This window comes from Drosophila erecta, unplaced genomic scaffold (genome assembly GCF_003286155.1).
Source record: "Drosophila erecta strain 14021-0224.00,06,07 unplaced genomic scaffold, DereRS2 tig00000000-arrow-pilon, whole genome shotgun sequence".
NCBI classification, from domain to species: domain Eukaryota; kingdom Metazoa; phylum Arthropoda; class Insecta; order Diptera; family Drosophilidae; genus Drosophila; species Drosophila erecta.
The window spans coordinates 9324072-9339728 of NW_020825194.1; the positions used below are offsets into that span (position 1 = coordinate 9324072).

A 15657-nucleotide genomic window follows, 5' to 3' on the forward strand; every position below is an offset into this window, starting at 1 on the left:
CTGGCAGACCAGAAAGTATGGCTAGAACAAGACCAAGCGGACTATTTTGGGATGCCGCGGTAGCCCTTGGCAACAGCATCTAGCCAAACTGATCGAGTGACCAAAACACAAATATGGCGTCTTCCTTATCGCTCGAAGTTATTTATAGAGCAGCTGGTTCTGACTGATAACAGAAGTCAAAAATGATCAAAATTTTGCATGATTCACGGCCACAGCATTTCAAAATATTGGATAAGTGTAAAAGTGCCCTTTTTATTGCTTTGTTTTGGCTAGCAAGTCTAGCATGCTGGGCATTCAAATCAACGGGCCAACGCTGCGTATGAGTAATGTGCGCGCAGAGTTCGATAAGATTATTAATTTAAGGCGAATGTAGAGCTGTATGGTAATCTGCGTGCTTGGCAAATCTTTATGAGCCCCAAATGCTCCTCTTATGAATAACTGATATATAAATGGCATTGTAAAGGAAGTGCTTCACAACAATTTTCCGTAAGGTGCAGCCAACCAAATGCGCAATATAATTGTGAAAAATTGACAAACAAAGCGAGAATGTCAATGAAAATTTCAAACGCTTGATTTGTAGTATTCCAAATTTATAAATAGCTGGCACATTAAGCTCGCTGGGGAAACACCCGATCCCCTGGAAGTCAGCTGACCCAGAAGTAATCTTTGGCCATAAATCGAGGGCGCGGTTTTTGAGTCGAGTGCGGCTATAAAAATCACGACGTTGATTGGAGGCCTTTATCGGTCAGATAGCTCCGCCCGAATTCCTCCGTCTGGCTAATTACACGTATCTAATCTGAAGGAGTTCTTTCGCTGACTACTGGTGCGGCTAGGTTTAGCTAATTACTATATAGTCATGTCGCCCCAGTCATGCGACCAGATATTTCTGCCTCGCGTGGTGGCAATCTTTATGTGCGGCTAAAATTGGATGTTTGCTGATCCCTTAATGCCCCAAATGACGCGGCTTAGGGCTTGTTTTTGTATGTCAAGTTTTATGGGAATCATATTATAACAAAAGGGATTAGCGTTTATTGGGATACAAAATGTGTGCTATTAATAGCCGACTGTCAGTATCATTGAAAAAAAGGTTTTTGAAAGTAATGTCAGTTGCTTTCTCATAAACACATTAAAGTAGGCACTGAGTTGACTATCGCAAGTGAAATACAACTGAAACAAGATGATTGCCAAGCTGCGCAGGATTTACCCCAGTGGAAAGGCGGTTGGACAATGCTGCTCAAAGGACCTGAACAATACGGAAAAGGACTCCAATGTCAAGGTTAGCTAATTAAGTTCTCATCCCACCTAAGTGCACTAAACTCCCGCCCAGAAAAGGCGAGCTGAAGATCTCATCGCGGCAATGCAGCGCCTTCTGCTCTTCCTGACCATCTTCCTGCTGTTCCCCATGGTGATCTTCACCGCCTTCAAGTTCCTGCTAATGGAGCCGCTGTATGGGATCAGCGATAACAATGTGGCGATTGGATCTGGCGTGGCCACGGTGATTTTGATGCATGTCCTTGTCACCGGCTACATCCTGCGCCTGATCTTCGTCCAGGAGTTCTCCAGCATGGACACGCTGGAGGTGTGGGCCGAGTGGGAGGTACTGGTGCCTCCGCCCACCCAAATACATGGGCCAGTGTTCATTGTGCTGCTGCTGATGTCGTACTGCTCCCTGATCATTGGCTTTCCCATTGCCACCTTCTTTGCCCTGAAATTTGTGGTGCTCAAGAGCTTTGCCCACATCGATGCCGACATTATTTCGGCCATTTGCACCGTGGTTGCCCTCCATGCAGCAGTTGGCTTCTACATTTACCGAGCCATCTATGCAAAGAGTGCCACGGCCAAAAGCGCCAAAATATCGCTCTAAAGCATTGTATCTCTATCTTTGGCTTTCTTCAATATACCAAATGTGCATCCCAATACTTTCTTCTCTCACAATGGTTCTGTATAAACATATATTCCTGCTTTCATCATGTGGCTGACATATTTCCGTGAAAATCGTATTCGCCAATGCAAAAATCCGCCCACGCGATGATTTCTGCTTTGGCTGAAAGCAATATGAGTTGGAAACGCATTTCAGCTGTCACTTGCCCATCCCGCGATTTGGACTTCTTGACGGGCACATGTCCAGGGATTTCCTGGGGGACAAAGACTTTCCGCGTGGAAAGTTTACGGAGGTGACGAGCCCTCGACATGGCCAATGCCAACTTCAAACTGCACAACGTGATCTTATTTATTGCCCATATCGGCCGATTTTGGTCAGCTGCCATGTCTTTGTCTAAACATTTTGAAAGGCTTTGACGGCATTGAAAAGTAACAGGTGGATCTCGTGATTTAAGTGCAATAATTGTGCCAGCGACACTTCAATATGTATTATGTCTTACCACTTTTTTCCAACACATTTACAACTTGAGTAGGGAGAAGTGCTGTGGTGACAGTTCCATTTTTCATCTGCCAGTGGGAATTAGCTTAGTTTGATGGTAATGCAACGTGAGGATGAGTCTTTACTCGCATTGACACCCCTGTGATGGGCAATTAAATGCTTCGGCGGCAATAATAAATGTCGCTTTATTGCCGCATTTACGCGATGCACACACGGCGACACTAACAAGGCACAGAAATATCAAAAACAAAGGCCCGGCGAGCAATTCGCCTGTTTATTTGTTCTAGATGTAATGGCCGCGTACATTAATGTAGCAAATTGCAGCTAGAATGCTGTTGGCCCGAGCGCAGCTAGTGGACTGAGTAAACAAACAGTTGGCAGCAAGTAAACAAAGTAAACAAAGCTCAGAGCAACAGGTACTCGCCATCCAGCATCTTTCCAGGCGCATGTGCGGAAATTGCGCGGAATTAGACCGATAGATCGCTGTCTGAAATTCAAACAGCAAGCCCTAACTAAGTTTTTTTCCAATAGCTGCAATCATCTTATTGGAAGCAGATGCAAACAAATAACTAAGCAAATAACATCCTTTCAAATTCAAAGTTAAAATTTTGAAGCCGTTAGCGAGCTCCCATATTGTCAAAAAGGATAAACGATGGCATCATCGGTTGCGCCATCTAGCGAGCTTGAGGCCAACTGCAACGCATAGTCCGGTAGATGTCGCCGCCGAAAATTCAAATATAATTGTTACTTATATTAGCCACCTAAAATATAAAATGTTTAATATTATTCACCGAATCAGAATCACCTATTCCGAGAAATACCTTTCACTGCTGGTTCCATCGATCGATATACGTTCACTCACAAGTTGCCTGGTGTGAATTCCTAGTAGTAATAGCTCGAAAACAACAAGCCAAAATGTCGATGATGTTCAATGCAGAGTGGGGCTACCTGGAGGCCCTAACGCGTGGTTTCAAGAACGGCATGCTGAAGCACTCGGACTATCTAAATCTAACCCAGTGCGAGTCCCTCGAGGACGTGATGATCAGTATCCAGGGCACCGACTACGGCCTCATCTTTGGCGGCGAGAAATCAGAGCCGTGCGTGGAGGTGATCGAGCAGTGCCTGAGGGACCGCCTACTGCAGCAGTACTCCTACATACGCAGCCATTCGACGGAGCCGCTGACCACCTTCATGGAGTTTATACGTTATCCGTTCATGATCGATAACGTAGCGCTTCTGGTCGCCGGCCTAAACAACCGCCGATCCATGAAGCGTTTGCTAAAAATGTGCCATCCGCTGGGTGAATTCGATCAACTGGGCGCCATTGAAGTGGCCACTAATTCCGCGGAGCTCTTCGATGCCGTCCTGATTGACACGCCCATTTCTCGGTTCGTGCCACGCGACTTGCCCATGGAGTCCCTGCGTTACCTCGACGTGGAGATTGTGCGAGCCCATCTGTACCGCTCGTATCTGGAGACCTTCTACGCCTACTGCAGCCAACTGGGCGGCAACACCGCCAGCGTGATGACCAATCTGCTGTCCTTCGAGGCGGATCGTCGGACCATCACAATAGCAGTGAACGCTATTGACAGTGATATCAGGTACATAGCTTGATGTAATTATGAAACTCTTTCACTCGTATCGCTCATATTGCATGCAACACTCAGTGCGAAGGAGCGTCTTAAGATGTTCCCCACCTGTGGCTACCTGCCCGATATAGCCCTGGCCGCCATGTCCTCTTTGAATGACACGGATAAAATAAAGGATGTGTGCAATGTGTTCGACGGCTATGGCAAAATGTTTGACAACTTGGAGCGGGACACGGGCGGCATGATCACGCTGGAGGACCGCTTTCTGATGATGGAGGCCAAGAAGAATGTGCAGACCTTCCTGCAGCAGTACCACTTCGGGATCTTCTACTCGTTCATCAAGCTAAAACTGCTGGAGTGCCGCAATATCGTCTGGATCAGCGAGTGCATAGCGCAGCGCCAGACGGACAGAGTCTACGCCTACATACCCATACCCCTGGACTAAGAACTTATTTTCCTTTCTTCTTCGCTGTGAAATGTTCCGTTCCTTTTGGTTTTATTTCTTAAATGGTAGTGTGTGTTATAAACAATTTGCATTGAAATGTGTACACTTCTGGCAGTTTCGTTTGAATGCATTTGAATATTGGCGCCACATTTATGTTGCTTGGTTTGTGTCCCGGCTAGCCGATACTGCGGTGTGAGTATCCGCTAACCAATCGATAACAAAGTAGTCATCGGAAATAATCGATACGAATCGACTTAAAGCCATCGATGCCCGACGCAGCGATGTTTTTCGCACATCACTAACAACGATGTTCGCAAATGAAACGAACAAGCTGCTGCTTTCCTCGCAGCAGGAAAAGCCAAATCACTACACGTAAATAGATGAAAACTAATGCAATTGGTGTTTGAAGTGACGTGCAACCTCTCTGCGCACCGTTTCAGCTACCTGAAGGAGTTCCGCGTGGAGCAGTGCCAGTCGTTTTTGCAGCACAAGTGCAACCAGCATCGCCCCTTCGTCTGTTTCAATTGGCATTTTCAAAACCAGCGTCGGCGTCGTCCAGTGCGAAAACGCGATGGCACATTCAACTACAGCGCGGATAACTATTGCACCAAATACGACGAAACCACTGGCGTTTGTCCCGAGGGCGACGAGTGAGTAGTGAAATATTGTGAAATCCGTTGGCTTCCAATTTCCCGTGAATACGCTGGCCCGATTGCAGTAGTGAGGTGGAGGATGAGACAGCAATAGCGAACGACGTAGTATTTTTTTTGTTTCCTCTTTGCGCTCTCCTTCCTTCGCGATGTGTGTGTATCTCTTGTCTTCGTGTTTACAAACAAAACCATGGTGCGGGTGTGTGCAAGGCAGTGTCGGAGCGGGGCGGGGCGGTGGCCAGGGGGGCTTGGCGTTGTCTGTAAAGCGAAAAGTGAAATTGTAAGTGCGTATGTGGGCGTGCTAGTGTGTGGGGGGTGGCTGCTTGGCTGTATCTGTGTGTAGGCGAGGTCACCACCTTGCAAAAGTGAAAGTGATTCCAGCTCTATTGGGCTAGCAAATTCTTATCAGCATCCGTTTTGTGGTGGTTGTTGCTCTCTTGTCGCATGTATGTATACATGCACAGACGCGCTCACACACAAACACAGCGACGCACAGCGAACGGCATCGCTACAAGTGTGTGCGTCATTGTTTTTATTGCGTTTCGCTTTTGCGTGTTTTCTTCTTCGTTTATTTTGATTTTCCCCCGGCAGCTTCGAAATGTACAGTTATTGTGGCTGGCGAGCTTTGGAGAAAAGCTCGGCGAAGCGCAAGAGCTGGCTAAAAGTAAAACGCAATTACGCTCTGCGAGAAACAACAATAAACTCTGAGTTTATGACCCAGACTCGAGGCTCGACCTCTGACCCCGACCCTTATTCTATCTATTTATTGCTGTAGTCTTCATACAGGGTATAAACGGGTATACAAGGCGTAGAAGTTGAAAAGAATGCGGTCTCAGTTTAGAAAGTGAAAATACTAATGGAAAAATATTACTATAAAAATAATCTTATAAACTACAGTGAATTCGAACTAAAAAATAATCTAATACATATATAAAAAAAGGGGTATGTTTTAACAGAACCTTCAACTACCTTCCAATGTAGATATAACACAGGCTTATTTTGAATGGGTATCACACAGTCTGTTCACTCGAACTTGACGCCTGCTTTGACGTCACTAAACTCCCTTTCTCCCCATTTAGATGCCCCTACTTACACCGCACAGCTGGAGACACCGAAAGGCGATACCATCTGCGCTACTACAAGACATGCATGTGCGTCCACGACACCGACAGCCGAGGATACTGCGTCAAGAACGGACTACATTGCGCCTTTGCCCATGGCATGCAGGACCAGCGCCCACCGGTTTATGACATCAAAGAGCTGGAGACCCTGCAGAACGCAGAGAGCACACTGGACAGCACTAATGCTCTGAATGCCCTGGACAAGGAGCGCAATTTGATGAACGAGGATCCCAAGTGGCAGGACACCAACTACGTGCTGGCCAACTATAAGACAGAGCCCTGCAAGCGCCCACCGCGCCTATGCCGCCAAGGATACGCTTGTCCACAGTACCACAATAGCAAGGACAAACGTCGCTCGCCCAGGAAATACAAGTACAGGTGAGGTTTACCCTTGAATTCGTCTTAAAGTCAGCTCTAAACGACGTTGTCCACGGTTTCAGGTCCACTCCTTGCCCCAATGTCAAGCACGGCGAGGAATGGGGAGAGCCGGGCAATTGCGAGGCCGGCGATAACTGCCAGTACTGCCACACACGCACCGAGCAGCAGTTCCATCCGGAGATCTACAAGTCGACCAAGTGCAACGATGTCCAACAGGCCGGATACTGTCCGCGCAGCGTCTTCTGCGCCTTTGCCCATGTGGAACGTAAGTATAGAGTATTCGCTGTGCTCCACAACCAGTTGTAGGGATTTCTTTAGGGCCAAGTTCCGATTTACCAGTTCTAACTATATGTTTGTCTTCTACTCGCCTCATCAATCAACCTGCAAATCTGTTTCAAACTACCTATCGAATCCTTTGAATCCATATGCATCAATCAATGTTTGCTCGGTGTTGCTTGTCCATGTAACTACTCCCAATCAAAATTAAGCATGCTCAATTGACGAGAAGACGCAGGATCACACGGTATCCCTAAGTGAGCTTATTTCCAATGCCTATCCTGATTTAAAAGCCCAGGATGCGTTCCAAAGGGGCGATAATGTACGTATTACCGAACCAATAACACTCACCCAAATTAATGCCATCGATTTGCATCGCCTAAACTGAAACATACTACCACACATCGATTGCCGCTCTAATCCAGCTAACCATCATCAACTAACTGCTTAACACCGTCAATAAGCCATTTAATCATGTGTCCTGCTCTCCTCGATTTTTTCTTTTCGTTTTGTTCTCTTAGTTGTTGAACATTGATGGTAATAGCACCAATAAAATGTTGGTAGACGCTTTGGAAAACACAACAAATTTCAGCAAATTTTTAAGTTTCTCACGACCCCTGGACAGTCGTTGTGAGTATCCCAAAGTCCTGACAGGCGTTCGCCTAAGTTATACACTAGAATTCCGTTCTCCATGTTGGTTGTGGACGAAGAATGTCAGCGCTAAAATAGCAAATGCCTCGCCCAATTGCCTAACTGAAACTTAATAATTTTTTGTCTTCACTCTTTGCAAGCAGCTTGCTCACTGGACGATCCGCGCGAGAACTCATTGTCGGCGAGTTTGGCCAATACTAGCTTATTAACACGTTCCTCGGCGCCAATTAACATTCCTAATACGACTCTAAGTAACTCAATTAACGGTAAGTTATCAACGGCCCACGAGTGCCAACTAATTGCTCAACCTAATACCCATTCCATTTGCACAGATTTTAACTCAGGTGGCTTCGCCGTGAACATTCCCAGCAGCTCGCTCCCCTACAGTCCCACCAACCACGCCAATCTCTTCAACGTGGACGCCTTCAACTACGGCGGCTCAAACAAACTCAGCAATTCCCTTTCGGCCACCCAGAACGATAGCAGTCTCTTCTTTCCGTCGCGCATTATATCGCCTGGCTTTGGTGATGGCTTGTCGATTAGTCCTTCGGTACGGATATCCGAATTGAATACCATACGCGACGACATCAACAGCAGCTCGGTGGGAAATAGTCTGTTCGAGAACACTCTTAATACGGCCAAGAATGCGTTCAGTTTGCAATCTCTGCAGTCGCAAAACAACAGCGACCTAGGCCGCATCACCAATGAGCTGCTCACAAAGAATGCTCAAATCCACAAGTTGAACGGACGCTACGAGGACATGGCATGCAAACTAAAGATCGCGGAGCTCCATCGGGACAAGGCCAAGCAGGAGGCGCAGGAGTGGAAGGAGCGCTATGACTTAGCACAGATACAACTCAATTTGCCAGCAGAGCTTAGGGACTTGTCCATACAAAAATTGAAGCAACTGCAGGTTAGTCGCTGAATTATTTTCTCAGTTTAATGGATTTAACCTGCTCTCCTTTTAGTCAAAGCTACGCACCGATTTGGAGGAGGTCGACAAAGTATTATATTTAGAAAATGCCAAGAAGTGCATGAAGTGCGAGGAGAACAATCGCACGGTAACTCTGGAGCCGTGCAACCACCTGTCTATCTGCAATACATGCGCTGAATCGGTCACCGAGTGTCCCTACTGTCAGGTGCCAGTAATAACCACCCACACCTAGAACATGTTTTATCAGCAACAGGACCACAAGTGGCCCTTTGGCTGAAAATCGGATAGGAAAGAGGAGGATCATGGGGATCAAGACCGCGAACAGCATGACAATGTGGTACTCACAAAGCAAACTTTAGTCATAAGCAAAACGTTGAAACTTTTGATCAGTTAGGATTTGACACATGCCTACTACTTGTGCATGTGGCAAGGAATATATAATTTATATTTTCAATCTATGCAAAATATGCAAATTATCGTCATGAATATTAGCAATTACTAGGCACAAACTATTAATTGAATTAGATAGCAGCTCTAAACAAATAAGTATATCATTTTATTTTTGTTTATTTTTTCTCAAATCGAATACAGGAAAAAACATTTTAAATTGATATTTTTAATATGCTTTATGTAACCAACTCTTTTAATTTTGTTTAATATTCAATGTTTAGGCATACATATTTTCTAATTTACTGCACGAATTTGCAATGTCTCATTTATTTTTTTAATCACATATATTTGTGTATCTCTATATTTGTATTTAAATATGCTACACTTTCAGTCATATTGTACTTTTCACTAGTATTACATAAGAAATTATGGGAACTAAACCATTACAAGATGTAATTGGTTGAAGGATATGATAAATATATAATATATTAATTTTTCTAGACACTTTTAGCAATTGACTATTAACAAATTTATAGAAACCAACAAATTTAACAATATATTGTCGCATAGAAGAGCAAAAAACAACCACAAACAAACAAATACCACCAGTGATTTTATATAAGCCGATTTTCAAACTGTATTTTTTATGTATGTGTTTCAAAACTTGTGAAAGCAAACTACAACTAAAAAGCCAAAACAATGGTCATATAATCAATGCAACTGACGGGTAATCAATCTTAGTCAGTACTCAGCTTTTATTTTCTTTTTCCAAATGCACAAAAGTAATTATAGACGCTGAAACGAAAAGTAACTAAAGTGCGACAACGCTTTTTCTTATCGAAAGTTAATTTTCTTTTCTGAAAACCAAGTTGAATGTATTAAGACACTTTGCTTTTATTTAGGTTTTGGTGGGTGCAGCGTGTGTGAACCAATGCCAATACCCAGTCACAAAATTACAAAAACTTACGTATATACTCCATTAGGTTACTTTGTGATTTGAATAGTGCTTTAAGTACTTACTTTGCAGTTGACTTCAATCTTCATTTAACTTTCATAGTCTCAACTGGACGCTTCCAATTTAGTAAAAGCAAAAAATGAATCGTCAATGTCAAAACGTAATATTTAAGTCATATAAAATCAAGCATTTGGCTGATGGTACAAGAACGAATATGAATAGATATATATTTATGGAAAATTTGAACGCCGATTCGATGAGTGTGATGTAGAAAGCATAAACAATAAAAGTAACTCGATACAGCGAAATGAACAGAGTTTAATGAAAATGTTAACCAGAGTTAATGAAAACCGTCTTCAAAAACCATTGTATTTTTCTGGAAAAATAAAATTATCAAATGTAATCAATTGGACAATGTTGAATGAAACTGAAACGTGTTGTTAGCTAGTTGAGTTGAATTGATAAAGATGTAATCAAAATGAAAATGTTCTGGGAATGAATTGAATATGAATATGAAATGAAATGAACATAGGCATTTATTGGAAACAAAAGCAACACTATGAATATATACAAATGAAAAACTGAAATATATTATTAAAAAGCTAACTAGGAAAGGCAGCGCAAAGGCTCTTATCTCTGTGTGTGTTTGTACTGTGTTTTGTAGAAGCCAAATCAGCAAAGAAATACAAATAATTAATAAATATAACAATAAACAAATGTGTGTTAACTTATAAATGCTTTAATAGTTTATGATACAAGTGTACACAAAAAAAACTAAAAATCACGAGAACAAATAATGAGAAAATTGGTTTTATAATGGAGCTGTTGAGTCGCAAATCTATTGTGTGTAGTACCAAACTAAACTGAATGCATACCTCTCTCAGAATATCCTTGACTCTCATCACCGGGCACAGTTTAAAGATTTGCTAATTTACTTTATAAATCTCCACGATATACAATGAATGTGTATCGACCTACGTGTTTTTCAACCCCATTCATTCCAAAGCAACCAATGCAAAGCAATTTTACAACATGTCAAGAAATCCATTTCACGCCATCTCAACTGTGAAGAATCAAACAGAAACCAGATCGAAAAGTATATGTACGTTACATACATATATATTTATAGATGACACATGTATTTTGTATACGCTACTGTAAGAGTGATTTTTATGTGATTTTGAAACTACTTGAATATGTGATCCAGAAATATATAAAAAACAAAAAAAGAACAAAAAAATACAAATATTTATATATATAAATGCAAGCTCGCGACAGCAAACAGCAATAAAACAAATCAAATTGTAAACCAACTTGACTTAATGTACAACAACAATGACGACAAAACAAATATGTTGTACAGCTCCAGCTCCATTTAGAAAACAAAAGGCAAGAGAAGAAGGATTTTGGTAGTTGAAGAGATATGGACACACGTAGAATACTTAACAAATTGTCAAATGAACACGTAGACCAGAAAAACATAAAAATCGTAATGACTAAAAAAAAAAAAAAAACAAGTAAATAAATGTCTAAAATATCAAATTGAATTAGTAGCTAGCTTATAGGGTTCTCAAGTGAAAATTTACAAGAGGAAATACAAACGAGTAACAAAAGCAAAGGCAATTACTTCTCTAGCTCTAGAACTAAGACCTAATATTTGCTACCAATTGTTTCAACTAGTTAATTCATAATAAATTAACAAATTGTAGAAAACTGTAACTGAAGGTTTAACAAGCATAGCAACCAAAAAAGAAAAACATGAAAACTCTGAACACCGAACAGGAATTTTAAATATGAAATCGCGGAGACCGAGCAATTTGCAATCGAAAGTACTGTCTAGTATTTTAAACTTGTCTACAACAATTATGAAACAAATGGATATATGCAGTTTTATGCGAACCAAGCCCACACAGACACACACAATAAGTGAAAATCGATGAACTAAGTGGAATCAATATAAATGAGTATATTTTTTTTCTAGAATACTACAAATGTGTGTCAAGATCTAAATGAAATAAGCAGAATTTGAAACTTTTACTAGAAATAACCGCTGAACTAGATTCGAACAAATTCATCAGCTCTTTATAAGTTAACTTACAACTAGCCTAGGCTATAGGAAATATGACAAATATATTAATCTATATAGAATATCTATGAAAATTGTATATCTAATTTGCGGTTCATGTCTCGGCTAAATCTCACTTCAGAACGAATCAGTTTAATATCTTTTCTTTGTTTACCCCGTTTATATAGGGATTGTCGAATGATATTAATGCCGATGCACCGATATTGATCGGATGCAATAAAGCTCTTGAGCTCTTGACTCATACAGTTTCTTATCGGGGATTTATTGGCGCGGAATCGCGGTCATAGCCATTAAATTTATCACTTGCAGTGTAAATTAAAGTACATCTCCTTTGATATTATAAAACTTAAAGACCAAAAACAATATTTGCTTTCAATATTTCCTTTTTGTAGTGACTCGCTTTATTTCCTCGCCCCAACGGGCAATGTTGTGTGTTATTGCTAAAGTTATTGTCAAGAGTGAATAAGTATATGTATTTAGAGAGAGACAGAATCAAGAAATTAGTATTGTAATGTTTAAAATGAAAAAAGATACAAACAATAGACTCAGATTCAAAAACACCCTTCCACATTGTAGAGAATGCAACCTTAACAAATCAATTATTGAACTAGTTATGCCCACAGAGGATATGAATACAAATATTTAAATATTTATATACACATATTACGTATTACCTATGGATAGCATTATCAAATTATTATCAAGCCAAGGCAAATTGTGTAGCAATTTAGTTATGTATTTCGAAATCGAGAACAAATGTTTGTCCAAGGCGACCACAAAAGCAACAAAAGCATCTGCCTCAATCCGAATATACACACCTCTATATATTTACGAACCTAAGTGTTGGCAATAATCGAGCGGACAGCAGGAGTTTCTATATAGGCATTTGCTATGGAGAGTTACTACTATGTAAACTATGCAATTAACAAATTGATAAATACAAATTACTATTTAAAAGAATGATTAATAAAACCGTGTTTAAAGCAAGCTTCCCCCTCTTCGACTTCCTTTCCTAATTTGCTGATGAGAATGCCGCAATTTTTGCCCAGTTCTCTTCCCATTTTTTGTTTTTTCGTTTTTTTGTTTTGCAGTCTGCAGACAAGACAAAGCCAAGGCGCTTGGTTCCCATGCGTGATTTCAATCTGGCCCAGCCACACAACCACAACAAAGAGCAGCAGAGAAAAGGGCAATATAAAAGGTAAAGGCAGCGCAACATCGGCATCAGCAGCACAAAACTCGTAAGAATTTTAAAATGCACGATAATCGTTCAGTGATAGCTAAGCAAGCCGACAATGCCCGGCTGCCTGCCTGCCCTGCCCTTGCACTGATAAAAAATCACTTCCCAATTCGAATTCATTCAGCTCTTCTATAAAAAGATGTATACTAAAAACCCTGCTTTCGGAATTAATAAGTTTTTTTTTGTTATATACGCTTATATCTTCAGAAGTTTTATTATACATTTTATCAACAAATATTATTTTATCAGCAGATTAGTTAATCCATGCATTGTGGGTGGTCTCCCCTTACAGATTCATTTTGTCAGTGCATCATCTCATCTCTGCCACTGCCACTTTAACCTGAGCCACCGAGGTCCAGGGAGCCAGTTTGAAACAAGGTAGGATGCTGCCGTTGCCGTTGCTGTTGCTGTTGCTGCGATATCGCCGCGTTCGCGCGTTAAACACAAGCGCAACAATTTTTATTCTGTCAGCGAACGCGTGCCTGTATTTGTGTGGTCCCGGCCTCAAACTGGACTGGACCGTGGCTCCATGGGCTCCTGCTGCCTGCCATCCTTACCATTCCTACCACCTCCACCTCCATCTCCTTCCTCTGCCTTCTGATCTTGCGTGGCGATCTCACGCGCTTGCGCCTGCGCCGAGAAGCATTGTGAAGGAGCACACTGCAGTGCAAACTGGCGGGCATATCGGTGGATGTGGAGATGGTGACCCAACTTGGCTGGTAGCTGGCTGGCTTATAAATAGGTTTTATGAGCGCAAAAGTGTTGCCATTTTTCATGCTGGCAAATCCATGCCACCGACCCGCCGCCACCATTCCACCCAACTATTTTTAGATGGACATTTACAAGGGCGGCCCGGGGAGGAGATCTGCATCAGCGTCAGGCTTTCGCCTCGATCTCGATTCGTGTCCATGTTCTGCAGTGTTTCGCACGCTGCACGCTACACGCATTTCCACTCGAAACTTGTTCTCTTGCCGCCCTGCTGCCATCGCTTCCCCCGCCGTGATTTGTAACACGATACATTTCGCCGCCGCCGACCGGAGGAGTAAGGGTGAAGTGTAGTGTATATATAGGACCTACGATCCGATCCAATCCGATCCGATCCCCGCTGCTTCTAATGCATTTTTCAGCTCTTTTGCATCGCGACTGGATCCGAGATCAGCTCATTAGGCATTTTTAATTTGACATCGCGCGCAATTTATGTGGGAATTTCACGGCGTGTACTTTGACTCATCCAAAAGAGTCAAAACGAAACGAAACGAAACGAAAGACTTAGGCAGCGAACTTGGCGCGCCGAGCTCTGCTCAAAAATCAATTTTCAATTTGCTGCAGTTCGTCGGGATGGTGTGCGTTGGAAAGGGGGAAAAGGCACCGGACGAGACGGAATGGGGCTCGTGTGACTACCTCTGGGCCCGGACTGACTGACTGCCTGCCGTCCTGCCTGCAACATCCGCAGATCAAAGCCAAGCGATGGAGTGCGCAAGGCGACCCCAAAATCGAATGACAAGGAGGCTGGCTTGTTAGTGGGACAACGAAGCGATGGACACCCTGCGAAAATGTAGTTCGTGTGTTAATTTAATATTATTCATGCTTATGTATTACCCTAGCCAAAGTAGTAGTAAACTAAATAATCAATTCTTACATCACGCAGCTAAAGAAGATCTTGGCTTACGAACCAACACACCAAAGTGTGCATACCACTTGAATAGGGTATCGAAAATCTATTTAACCGGCACAGGCGTTGACGTTGATGTTGGCCCCAACTTAACGAAGTGTTGCTCGCCGGTCCCCGCCCTCCGACCCTCCCTTTAACCCCTGGCTGCCGGCGGTCTCTGCATTCCGCGTGCGGTTTTTGTGGCCGGGCGGCATTTGGCCACGAGCGGCGCATAACAAAAAGGGAGTACTGGATGGCTGGCTGGTTGGCTGGCTGGCTGGCTGGTTAGTGTTGGCTGGCTGTATTGGGATTTCGAAATTGAAAACCCTGCGAAGATAAAAATGTGCAATTTTCTAAGACCCTAAAAGCACTTGAGGTGGAGTAGCTTTCCGATGTTTCACCTATGATGGTGTTTTACGCGCTGTTGCTGGTCATCAACTTTCCATAATCGGCGCGCAGACAACAAACAACTTGAGCCTTCGACGCGGCCCGCCCGCTGTGTCCGTCCACAACAACAACAACAGCCACAACAGTAACAACAACAAGAGCAACAAGCGCCACTTTGCTGTCAATTCAAAATGATAAAGCAAACAAATATTAACCCACTCCAAGCGGACGCATGTGGCTGCCGTCTCATGGCACTTTCTGACAGCCCAGCGACACTCGAGCCGTTCCGATCCGATCCGAACCGAACCGATCCCATCCCGGGATCTTTCACTGAGACTGGAACTCTGGGACTGTGGGAATGTGCCTCGGCCGGCGTCGCCGTCGTTTCCCCACATTCAGAAAGACACTCGCCTTGCCACGGCTTAAATGCTGTTCCAGGCCATAATGACTTTTAATTTTTATGGCACTGGCTGCCGAGGATGCCGATGCAGCAACAGCAGCCGCAGAGCTTAAGTCGCATATAATTC

The 15657-nt window shown here is 42.9% G+C and overlaps 3 protein-coding genes across 6 annotated transcripts; all 3 read left to right on the forward strand.

The window, feature by feature from the left end:
* Window positions 1-1148: 1148 nt before the first annotated feature.
* On the forward strand, window positions 1149-1864 carry LOC6554614. Its single transcript, XM_001982136.3, has 2 exons — window positions 1149-1276; window positions 1328-1864. The coding sequence occupies exons 1-2, from the start codon at window positions 1178-1180 to the stop codon at window positions 1862-1864; spliced, it is 636 nt and encodes a 211-aa protein (XP_001982172.1). The 5' UTR covers window positions 1149-1177.
* Window positions 1865-3228: 1364 nt separating this feature from the next.
* Window positions 3229-4462, forward strand: LOC6554615 (probable V-type proton ATPase subunit d 2). The gene is made up of 2 exons (XM_001982137.3): window positions 3229-3981; window positions 4048-4462. Exons 1-2 carry the CDS (start codon window positions 3296-3298, stop codon window positions 4412-4414), a joined length of 1053 nt encoding a protein of 350 aa, XP_001982173.1. The 5' UTR covers window positions 3229-3295; the 3' UTR covers window positions 4415-4462.
* Window positions 4463-4675: 213 nt separating this feature from the next.
* On the forward strand, window positions 4676-11269 carry LOC6554616 (RING finger protein unkempt). Of its 4 annotated transcripts, none has more exons than XM_026977071.1 (9): window positions 4676-4786; window positions 4855-5064; window positions 6144-6563; window positions 6626-6828; window positions 7052-7161; window positions 7361-7469; window positions 7631-7756; window positions 7823-8403; window positions 8459-11269. In XM_026977071.1, the coding sequence occupies exons 1-9, from the start codon at window positions 4722-4724 to the stop codon at window positions 8654-8656; spliced, it is 2022 nt and encodes a 673-aa protein (XP_026832872.1). In that variant the 5' UTR covers window positions 4676-4721; the 3' UTR covers window positions 8657-11269. The 4 variants fall into 4 exon arrangements, with proteins under 4 accessions (XP_026832872.1, XP_015009328.1, XP_026832878.1 ...); XM_015153842.2 differs by having other exon boundaries at window positions 7634-7756; XM_026977077.1 differs by lacking the exons at window positions 7052-7161; window positions 7361-7469 and having other exon boundaries at window positions 4679-4786.
* The last annotated feature ends 4388 nt before the right edge of the window (window positions 11270-15657 follow it).